The sequence below is a fragment of the Colobus angolensis genome, unplaced genomic scaffold (genome assembly GCF_000951035.1).
Source record: "Colobus angolensis palliatus isolate OR3802 unplaced genomic scaffold, Cang.pa_1.0 Scaffold283, whole genome shotgun sequence".
Taxonomy (NCBI): domain Eukaryota; kingdom Metazoa; phylum Chordata; class Mammalia; order Primates; family Cercopithecidae; genus Colobus; species Colobus angolensis.
In genome coordinates, this window is record NW_012116077.1 from 1610031 (window position 1) to 1622271 (window position 12241).

The window sequence follows — 12241 nt, forward strand, 5'->3', positions numbered from 1 at the left end:
TTTTGGCTCTGCTGGGCTAGAGGTCTTAGTTACAAGTTGAGAAATTTTTTCAACGGGGGAATCAAAATGATTCCATTGAAATGAAAATTGTGTCTGACAGCTGACGACTTTGAACTCTTCACTCCTCTCAACCAAGAGACAAAGTAGGGATTCTGCTACTGGCTTGGGTGATGGAAACTGAGAAAAAAAAGGAGATCAGGTTCCTACTACACCAGGGGCTAAGGAAAAGTAAGTCGGATATGTCTAGAGAGCTTCTTAGTCCTCCCGTGTTTTGTGATTAGAGTTAACGGAAAATCACAGCAACCCCATTCAGGTAGGACATCTAATGGTTCAGACTCTTCTATAATGAAGGTTTGAGCCATCCTGCCAGGCCAAGCTCCATGAACCAACTGACATGCTATCTTAGGGCAAAGGGAATGTGAAATGGGTAGTGAAAGAAGGCAGTTACAAATACCAGCTTCAACAATGTGAGCTGCTGCAGAAACCATGACTATAATAGTATTTACCTAATGGGTTAATAATATCTACCAGCATAGGTGGGAATAAAAAGCAACCAAAAAACAAGTTATTCTTTCAAATGAAATGCTTAGGGAGAAAGAACAACTTTTACTAACAGAAATTTCTTAGCCTCTGGAAGGCCATTTGATTCAGTAACATATGCCAGGAGACTTCAGCAATATCCTGCTCCATTGTAGAAAACAGCAATCTGATCCTTTTCTCTCCTCAATCATTAATGAGATTATTCATTTGGGTTGCCATAATCCTCCATGGACAAGTACTCCCAAATTATATGCTCCAGTTTCTTCTCAAGTAGCTGAACGAAGTCTTGGCTCATACATCTGAAAAGACAGAGACATGCCATTAACTAAAAGATAGCCAAAGAACCTATGCTGTAGGAAGCACTGTGAAGGATAGAAAGATGAAGTTACAGTCAGCATGGAAATAGAAATTCACCTGCATGGTAAGAGGTAGTCTAGCTGGCAATAACAAATGATGGCGAGGGTGTGGAGAAAAGGGAACCTTCATATACTGTTGGTGGGAATAAAAATTACTACAATAACTACAAAGAACAGTATGGAGGTTCCTCGAAAAACTAAAAATGGAGCTATCATATGGTCCAGCAATCCCACTGTTTGGTATATGCCCAAGAGAAAGGAAGTCAGGGTACCGAAAAGATATCTGCACTCCCATGTTTGTTGCAGCACCATTCACAGTAGCCAAGATTTGGAAGCAACCTAAGTGTCCACTAACAGATGAATGGATAAAAAAATATGGTACATATACACAATAGAGTATTGTTCAGACATAAAAAAGAATGAGATTCAGTCATTTGCAACAATATGGATGGAATCAAAGGTCATTATGTTAAGTGAAATAAGCCAGGCACAGAAAGACAAACTTTACACTTTCTCAATTATTTCTGGGAGCAAAAATGTAAAACAACTGAACTAATGGAGATAGAGAGTAGAATGACGGTTACCAGAGGCTGGGAAGGTTAGTGGGGGTGGAGCGTGTGGGAAGTGGGGATGATTAATAGGTAGAAAAATAGAATAAATACGATGTAGTATTTCATAGCCCAACAGGGTGACTATTGTCGGTAATAATTTATTTGTACATTTAAAAATAATTAAGAGTATAATTGGACTGTCTGTAACACAAAGGATAAAAGCTTGAGGTGATAGATACCCCATTTACCTTGATGTAATTATTACACATTGTTGTCTGTATCACAATATCTCATATACCCCAGAAATATATGCATCTGCTATGTCCATACAAAAATTTTTTAAAAAGAAGTAGTCTAGCAAATACAAAGAGTGTCAATCAAGGGACAATGCGCACCTCAGACTATGGTGAGAATGGAAGTCTCCATAGTCTTCGAAGAATGAGTTAGATTCAGATAACATTAGCCTAAGTAACTGTGGAGACAGCCGTAACTATGAGTGAGGACCAGGGTTTGAGAAACTCAAGGCAGGGGCTGTTCCCCTACGCTCACCCCCAGTACTCTATTGAGTCCAAGTGCTTAAAGAAATTGGACAGTTCCTATTTCTACCCACCTTGCTGCTTCCCTGATGATGGATTCAAAAAATAGTTTCCTGACTTCTATAGGTCCTTGCACTTCTTTAAGCAATTTGAAGATCCTTTCGTATTCTGAAGATGTTTAAAAAAAAAAACCTTCAGTATTATCAAATATAAAGAAGAATAGAAGTGAATCTATACCTCAGCAATCATGCTTCATAGGCTAAAATGTTTTAAATGCTTAAATCAAGATACCCGCACATACAAAAACTAAATAATAAAAAAGACACCTGCACATACGTACGAATGGAACTCTTTTAACCATAACCAAGTAAGAAAAGAAAAGCAAAAGGTGTACTATGCTTTAGTCAAAGAAAAGAGGAACCACCGTAAATTATGGGCAAACTCAACTCTGGCAAAGAATGAGCCTCAACAGGTAACATGAATATCTTCTGAATCATAGAAAGAGAGACTTCCTATAGTTTTATGAAACAGATATTCTTATACTACTTACTTCGTCCAATGCTTTGGATTTCCCTCACTACTTGATGTTTTATATCAGCATTAATTTCTTCTTGGCTTTTGGGAAAAGGGAATATTTCTCTGCATTTTAGGTCATCTTCAGAGAAATTGCTGGTAACAATTCCTCCCACAGGTGCATTGTTACCAGGTTCCTGCATCAGCTTATCTTTGCTGAAACCAGTGAAGTCATCAATCTGAGAATCCAATTGGCTGAAGTCATCAATCTGAGAATCCAATTGGCTGGGTGGAATACCATGTCCTGTCTTAAGCTCTGGTGAAACAGATTTTGACAAAAAGCCGTCAGTTGGTGTTTGACCATTTTCTTTCCCCTCCACATAGATATCATGAATGACAGATCTGGAAACCAAACTGAGAAGCTGAGCTGTGAGAAATGTGTGTTTCATCACCCCTCTGGGTACATCTATGTACTACTCAGTTTCTAGGGAATTATCTCTTTCATAAATGGGAGGATATACCGGGGGAAATCTCAGACCTGATGAACTGAGGCCAGGACACATAATACAATAAAACCACCTCTTGTTTTCTGGCCCTATGAATAGATATGGAAACCAAGTAAGACAGTACAACACTAAAGCAACATTCACAGATCCCTGGTACTCATGGGATAGTTTCAGCTTGTTATGCTTTACAAGTTGAAAGCAGCAGGTCTCACTTGATATCACGATTTCCCAAATTCACTTACAAACCACCAGGCTTTACTGAGCTGGAAGCCAGACAGCTTGGATACACCTCAAGCAGCCGCCTCTCTATGTCAAATATATTCTGAGAAAATAGAGGTGGCCATTACTGCTGAAAGTTCTATACGCACTCCACCACCAAAAAATCCCTTTTAGTGTATGATTTTCCTCATCCTTCCTTTCTGTCCCAGAAAAGTGACTTTCTTTTCACTTCAGGTCTGACACCTCTCATTTATTCATCGTCTGTGGCAGGCAGCATGCCAGTAGCTGGGGATCAGCAGTAAACAGCCCAGAGAGCAACGTTCCCTGCCCTTGTGGAGCTCACATTCTCATGTGGGGCAGTCAGACAGTACATGCACAATGAGCAAATGAAACAAACAGCGTTGGGCTGGTGGTAGGGAAGCAGTCCACAGGCCTGTGGGTAACAGCAGCAGAAGGAGCCCCAGGAGTTGCCGCTGGTTGGGCAGAGCCTTCTGTGGAGGTACCCTTGGGCAGGGCTTGAAGGAAGAAGCAGAGCTGCCTGCACAGAGGCAGAGGGGGAGTTCCAGGTTGCTGTGAGGCCAAGGGTATGGGCTGGAGTGGAGATGGATCAGGCACTACGGGGTGAAGGACAGAAGCAGACAGAGTCAGGAGATGGATGGGGCCTGTGTGAGGAGAGGGTGACGGAGGCCAGGCCATGCAGAACCTCGCAGACCAAAGCTGGTTCACAGTCGTTTCTGAGTGCTAAGGAGAGTGGAGGATGGGTTTTCAGGAGTGACATGGCATGATGTGATTTACACGCCAACACAATGACCTGGCTGCCGGGTGGGAGCGTATGTGTTCGATGGGGACAATAATGGGAAATGTGGAGGTATCACAGGAGCTCAGTGATTGATCATGGCAGACTGAAACAGAAGGAAAGAGAGAGATGCTGGGGTTCAGAAATTTTTTACAGTATTTAGAGAAGAGAAGAAAAAGAAAGACAGAAAAAGAAGAATGACAGCGGTCGGGTGCAGTGGCTCGTGCCTGTAATCCCAGCACTTTGGGAGGCTGAGGTGGGTAGATCACCTGAGGTGAGGAGTTCGAGACCAGCCTGGCTGATATGGCAAAACTCCATCTCTACTAAAATTACAAAAATTAGCTGGGTGTGGTGGCTGGTACTTGTAATCCCAGCTACTCGGGAGGCTGCAGCAGGAGAACCACTTAAACCCAGGAGACTGAGGTTTCAGTGAGCCGAGATCATGTCACTGGACTCCAGCTTGTCCGAGAAGAACGAAACTCCATCTCAAGAAAAAAATGTTAGGGATTCACGAATACGGACAAGAAATTTAAAAAAAAATTGTGGAAAATGGAAATGCTACAAGGTTTTCATGAAGAAGCGAGTGAACAACTGTCAAATGTTGCTGAGAACTTAATGGCAATGTCAGCTGAAACCGTTGACCTTGACAAGGACAGTTTCTCTGGAGGGGATGAGGCAGGAGGCCGACTGCACGGGATACAGCATGAAGAGGAGATGAGGACAGGCTTACTTACTCTTTCCTTTGGACATGGCAGAGCCTGCAGTAAGGCTGTCTCCTGCTCCTTGTTTCCTTGCCAACAGGGCCATCCTCTGCCTTTTCTGATATGAAGGACTGTCACATTCCCTGGGACGTTTAAACACAGTTTCAGGATCTACAGCCACCTTCTCTGTTTTATCGGTCATTGTTTCCTGAAAAACATCAATGAACATATTCCATTCATGACAAAAATCTAACAATCACAAAATGGCAAACAGTTTGCATATGTGTATACAACCAAGACTTTGAATCATTAATTTCACTTTTAATCATGAGCCAAGATTTACCAAGTCTCAACAAACACTCTGTTCTCAGGAAAAGAAACCTAATTTTAATGTACACTAAGTAAAAAAAGAAGAAAAATGGTACAACAAAATCAATCAGAATGCCTGTGGAATAAGCAGCTGTCATCAACCAAAAATAGATGAAAATATTATTACCTATTTGAAGATGTATAAACCAGTCTATATTAACCCTTATTAGGAAAAATAGATGTATAAACCAATCTGTATTAACCCTTATTATACATTATATTTTAAATTACATATATTATACATTATATTATACATCATATATATTTAATACATAAGTATATATACTTATATATTCAAATGGATGTATAAACAAATCTGTATTAACCCTTATTAGGAAAAATGAGGACAAAGAAAAGGATTGTAGAAGATTGACACAAAACTGATAACAACATCTGACAAGGACTTTAGAAGAAAGAAAAACTACAAGATCAGGTCAAAATACAAGCCAAGATCACTCCTGAACTTAGACACAAAAAATTCAAACTAAACGTGAGCAAGTAAAATGCAATAGTACTTAAAAAGGACATACACCAGCCATGGTGGAGTATATTGCAGAAAGGCAACCCTGATTTAACATTTGAAAATCAATAAATGTAATGCACCATATTAACAACAACAACAAATAAACGGAAACACCACATGATTATTTTCATACATGGGTCAATGTTTAAAGTCCATTCGTGATGAAAACTATCACTAACTTAGAAAAAAGGGCAACTTTCCTATTCTGGTTAGCATATGTTCAAAAAAATAGTAAATGCGATACTTCACAGTGACGTATCAGTATCTTCTCCCTGAGCTTGAAAACAAGACAAAGATGTCCACTATCCATTCAACAATTTACTGGAGGTTCTAAAAAGTGCTGTAGCATCAGGAAAATATAATATGTTTAAAATTTGGAAAGAAGTAACCTCGCAGACCAAAGCTGGTTCACAGTTGGTTCTGAGTGCTTAGGAGACTTGAGGATGGGTTTTCAGGAGCGACACGGCAAGTTGTGATTTACATGCCATTCACAGATGACATTGTTCTGTACATAGAAAATGCAGAAGAATAAAAGCATTATGGTTAATAAGCAAATTTAGCCAACATACTAGATCTAATAAAAACCAGTGGCATTTCTGTATAATTAATAGCAACAAATAATTAGAATATGAGATTTCAAATGTCATTAAAAACAGTACCAAAACCATCAAATATTTAGGAATAAATCTAATCAAGATGTGCTAGAGTACTACACAAAAATTATAAAACATCACTCAGAGAAATTCAAGACTGCAGCAAATGGAGAAAAATATTCTTTCGATGTGTTGGAAGACATCTTTTTTTTGGGGAACGGAGCCTTGCTCTGTCACCCAGTCTGGAGTGGAGTGGCACAGTCTGCTCACTGAGACCGCCACCTCCTGGGTTCAAACGATTCTCCTGCCTCAGCCTCCCGAGTAGCTGAGATTACAGGCGCCTGCCATGATGCCTGGCTAATGTTTTGTATTTTTAGTAGAGAAGGGGTTTCACTTTGTTAGCCATACTAGTCTCGAACTCCTAACCTCAAGTGATCTGCCCACCTTGGTCTCCCAAAGTGTTGGGATTACAGGTGTGAGCCACCGCGCCCGGCCAGAAGACATTATTAAGAGACAGTATTGTCAAGTCTCTCAGAATGATCATAGCAATCATACTTAAAATTCCACCATGGTAACAAAAGCTTTTCTGAAAATTGACAAGCAGATCATTTTTTAAGTATATGCAAATTAAAGATTTGGAAAAGCCAAGTTTTTTTTAAGCCAAAGGAAAGACAAAGTTTTTTTAAGGAAAAAAACTAAGTTAGTAGAAATGCACTACTATATAGGAAATTTACTATAAAGGTAGAATAATTAAAACAGTGTGGTATTGGAGCAATGACAGGCAAATACACCAACAGCAGAGGACACAGAGGCCAGAAACAATCTGGAAATACAAAATGCAGAAGAGCCGTAAATCACTGTGGAAAGGACAGTGCTTTTAATAAATGCACTTGATAAATGCAGGGAAAATACAAACCTTGACTCTTACCTCTTCCCACTCCATAAAACTTTACTAAAGATGAATAGACAATCTAGTAAACACCTAAGATATTGTCTTCACAACTACAGAATAGACAAAGATGTTTTTAATGAGGATAAACAAGCACTAACCATAAAGAATGAATTGTTTAATTAGACATAATTAAATGGAAAACTTCCGTTTCTCAAAGACACTATTAAGAGACTGAAAAACCAAAGCATGTTTGTAGATTATACATTATGTAGTATATAGTATAGGTTATACATAAAAATATATAGTAGTTACACACATATATACATATATATCTGGCAACAAATGAGTGGAATCCAGAATATATCCAGAACTACAAATCAATTTCTAAAAAACAAACATCCCAATAAAATTTGGGGGAAAAGCTGAATATGCACTTCATAGGAGTCATACTCAAATGGCTAATAAGGACATTGAATATACCTGGTCTCTGACTTTACTCCATTTCATGAGAATTTATTTCAGATGATTGGAAGATCTAGAAGAAAACTTAGAATATTATCATCATGAGTGTAAATTAGTTCAACCATTGTGGAAGACTGTGGTGATTCCTCAAGGATCTAGAACCAGAAATACCATCTGACCCAGCAATCCCATCACTGGGTATGCACCCAAAGGATTTTAAATCATTCCACTATAAAGACACATGCACATGTATGTTTATTGCAGCACGATTCACAACAGCAAAGACTTGGAACCAACCCAAATGCCCAACAGTGATAGACTGGATAAAGAAAATGTGGCACATACACACCACGAAATACTATGCAGCCATAAAAAAGAATGAGTTCATGTCCTTTGAAGGGACATGTGTCAGCAAGCTAACACAGGAACAGAAAACCAAACACCACACGTTCTCACTCATAAGTGGGAGCTGAACAGTGAGAACACATGGACATAGGGAGGAGAACATCACATAGCGGGGCCTGACAGGGTGGGGAGGGGGAGGGGAGAGATAGCATTAGAGAAATACCTAATGTAGCTGACAGGTTGATGGGTGCAGCAAACCACCATGGCATGTGTCTACCTATGTAACAAACCTGCACATTCTGCACATGTATCCCAGAACTTAAAGTACAATAATAATAGAAAAATATGATCATAATGGCATCCGGTGAGGCAAAGATATTTCTTAAAAAAATAAAAAGCACTAGCCATAAATAATACACTGATTAATAAAATTAAGAGAATCTGTTCATCTAAAACACATTATTGAGATCTTGTAAAAGCAAAAAAGATTTATAGAAGATACTAAAATTGTATATGCATTTTTATATATGTACAGATATGTCTGAGTGCATGTGTGTATAACTGAAATGCAGAATATATGGAAACTACAAATCCATTTTTAAAATACAAACATCTCAGTAAAAGCTGGGGGAAAATGCCTGAAAAGGAACTTCATAAAAGACATAGTAAATGACCAATAAACAAATAAAATGGTGAAAACAAAACAAAACAAACAAAAATAAAAACGATAAATAGCTGGGTGTGGTGGCACTGCAAGCCAGCCTGGGCGACAGATGGAGACCCCGTTTCAAAAGACAAACAAAAATCGATAAATAAAAACAATATTTAAAAAGGTGCTCAAGCTCATTAATCAGCAGAGAAATGCGAGTGTAGACATAAGGAGAGATCACTGCACAGCCATCAGAGTGGCTGGAATGAAAGACTAACTGTACAGCGAGTGTTCGAATGTGGCACAGCTGGACCCTTCGAATATTTCTGGACCCCCATTCCTGCACAGACACCTGAGGCTGTGACCGAAAGGTCAGACAGAATCCTGGGAAAGAGTTCCTTCAGAATTGAGATCAACCAACTGAGGAAAAGCACCCCAACCCGGTCACGTGGCCTCCCGCATGGCTGACACTTCCTGAGTGTCACCATAGGCTTAGAGAATCCAAGGAACAGCACCCCATTCGCCCGGGACACCGGAAGAGAGCACCCACAGATAATAATTTTAAAAACCCAGCATCAAGAGAAAGCATCCGATAAGCATCTACATGGGGATAAGCAGAACCAAAGAAAAGCCAACACATTATAGCTGAGAGCGAGCGACATCTAAGGACAAATGTGCCTCACGGCCAACATCAGCACCCAAGGAAGGGTCCCTCGGGGGTCGAGATAAAGCCCCCAACAGTGACCCCACAGGGCTGCGATCATGCGTCCGAGGCACAGCCACCCCCACCGCGTTCCATGAGCAGAGACAGGGTCCCCAAGGCAGAGTCCCCCTCAAGCCTGCAAATGAGCGGGAAAGAAACACCGCCGCACCTGAGGCCAACACAGGCAACCAAGGCATGCCCCCCACCCCCGGGCTCAGGTCATTTCAGTAGGAAAAGTCCCTCACATCACCGAGAGGGAGCCCTCAAGAAAAGCCCCCTGGTCCCACAACATAGCCAAGACAGGGTGCCCACGGAAAACGCTCCCCCACGGCTAACAGGTGCCCATGGCGGTGTCCCCAAAGCGGAGCCACTTTCCCAAGGGAGCCCTACCACACACCGGACAGAGAACGCCACAGAAAAGATGCTTTCCAAGGAAAAAGGACACTTTCAGGGATGAAATTAAAAGTATCCAGGGAAAAATTGCCCGCTCACAGTCCTGAAGTCCTGACCTTGCTGGAAGAGAGACGTCGGCACCTCACAAAATAGCAGTGAAGCTTTGGCGCCTCCCTATTGGTGGCACTTTATAGAAACCTTCCCTCTGGGAGTTGTGGGAAATGTGCCCCCTAGGGCACCTGGGAGTGAGGTGCATGAGGAGGCGTGTCACCAGAAGCATCGATTCCGTTCGGCCCAAGGGTGATAGAAGGAAGGGAAATAATCAGCTACAGCGTGCCTGCCCCAGCCGAACACGGGGAACCTGTTGGGGGCGCCAGAGTCCTGAGGAGAAGCCTCATGCCCCAGAGAACCAGGAAGCGCAGCCCTCCCCTTCGCTGACTCTGGCGCCCTCTACAGGCGACCTTTGGTAACAACTGCACAGCAACATAAGCGGAGGAACACAGAACCTTCTCACACAGCGGGTTGAAATCGCTTGGGTAACATAGTGAGACCCCCACTCTGCAAAGCAACTAACCAACCTAAAAAAAAAAAAAAAAGAAAAACACAAAAATCAGCCGGGCATGGTGGCGCACGCCTGTGGTCCCAACTACTCGGGAAGTTGAGGTGAGAGGATCGCTTGAACCCGGGAGGCGGAGGTAGCAGTGAGCCGAGATCGCGTCACTGCACTCCAGCCCGGGCGATAGAGGAGACTCCATCTCAAATAAAAAAAAAGAAAGAAAGAAAAGCAAAAAGAAAAAAAGAAAAAACAACAACGACAAACTGAAATTTTCATTTGAGGGAGTTGTGTTTTAAAGTCAACCCCTACTGGGCACAGTGGCTCACGCCTGTAATCTCAGCACATTGGGAGGACGAAGCGGCTGGACCAGCTGAGATCAGGAGTTCGAGACCAGCCTGGCCAACATGGTGAATCCCGTGTCTACTAAAAATATAGAAAATTAGATGGGCATGGTGGCGCCCACCCGTAGTCCCACCAGCTACTTGGGAGGCTGAGGCAGGAGAAACTTTTGAACCAGGGAGTCGGAGTTTGCAGTGAGCTGAGATGGGCATGGTGGCGCACGCCTGTGGTCCCAACTACTCGGGAAGTTGAGGTGGGAGGATCGCTTGAACCCGGGAGGCGGAGGTAGCAGTGAGCCGAGATGGTGAACGTGTCTACTAAAAATATAGAAAATTAGATGGGCATGGTGGCGCCCACCCGTAGTCCCACCAGCTACTTGGGAGGCTGAGGCAGGAGAAACTTTTGAACCAGGGAGTCGGAGTTTGCAGTGAGCTGAGATGGGCATGGTGGCGCACGCCTGTGGTCCCAACTACTCGGGAAGTTGAGGTGGGAGGATCGCTTGAACCCGGGAGGCGGAGGTAGCAGTGAGCCGAGATCGCGTCACTGCACTCCAGCCTGGGTAACAGAGTGAGACTCTGTCTAAAAATCAAAATAAATAAATAAATAAAAATAAAGTGAACCTTTATCTGTTAAAGGTAATCATTATTGTTAATTGGTAAGAAAAATGAGGGCCCCAGTGCGGTGGCTCACGCCTGTAATCCCAGCAATTTGGGAGGCCAAGATGGGTGGATTCCTTGAGCCCAGGAGTTCAAGAGCAGCTTGGGCAGCATGGTGAAACCCTGTCTTTACACAAAATACAAAAATTAGCTGAGCATGTACCTGTGGTCTCAGCTGCTTGGGAAGCTTGAGACCAAGAGGTTGAGGCTGCATTGACCTTTGATCGCACCACTGCACTACAGCCTGGGTGACCGAGTGAGACTGTAAAAAACAGACAAACAAAAAAAGAAGAAAAAAAGAAAAAAAGAAAGGAGGGGAAACCTTAATATATTGCATCTATTAATCATTTTCATATGGAATTTTGTATATTTTGCCACCTTTTTTTTTTTGAGAGAGAATCTGGCTCTGTCGCCCAGGCTGGAGTGCGGTGGCATGATCTTGGCTCACTGCAACCTCCGCCTCCCAGGTTCAAGCAATTCTCCTGCCTCAGCCTCCCGAGAAGCTGGGATTATAGGCGTGCACCATCATGCCTGGCTAATTTTTGTATTTTTAATAGAGATGGTGCTTCACCATGTTGGCCAGGCTGGTCTCAAACTCCTGACTTCAAGTGATTCGTCTGCCTTGGCCTCTCAAAATGCTGGGATTACAGGTGTGAGCCACCGTGCCCAGCCCATTTTTCCACTTTCACAACTTATTTTAAGTGCAGCAAAATTTACCTGAAATGTTCATAGTGGTAAAAAATATTACAGCAAAATTTTTAGAGTTTTAATGGAACAAGCAGTTTCACTCTTGACACAATTATTTGGAAGGGATTATTTCACTGGTTTTGTAATTCAAAAGTTATGTTTTAAAAAAAATTAAGATTAAAATTTAAAAATATAGCCAGGCATGGTGGTGGGCACCTGTAATCCCAGCTACTCAGGAGGCAGAGGCAGAAGAATCGCTTGAACCTGGGAGGTGCAAGCTTCAGTGAGCAGACATCGCATCACTGCACTCCAGCCTGGGTGACAAAGGGAGACTCCATCTCAAAATAAATAAATAA

The 12241-nt window shown here is 42.1% G+C and overlaps 1 protein-coding gene across 2 annotated transcripts; it reads right to left on the reverse strand.

The window, feature by feature from the left end:
* Positions 1-570: 570 nt before the first annotated feature.
* Positions 571-10001, reverse strand: LOC105516520 (cancer/testis antigen family 45 member A5-like). 2 transcript variants are annotated; one of them, XM_011948759.1, is made up of 5 exons: positions 9919-10001; positions 4752-4926; positions 2534-2812; positions 2058-2151; positions 571-839 (listed from the first exon to the last, which is right to left on the reverse strand). In XM_011948759.1, exons 1-5 carry the CDS (start codon positions 9925-9927, stop codon positions 740-742), a joined length of 657 nt encoding a protein of 218 aa, XP_011804149.1. In that variant the 5' UTR covers positions 9928-10001; the 3' UTR covers positions 571-739. The 2 variants fall into 2 exon arrangements, with proteins under 2 accessions (XP_011804149.1, XP_011804150.1); XM_011948760.1 differs by having other exon boundaries at positions 9764-10001.
* Positions 10002-12241: the final 2240 nt, after the last annotated feature.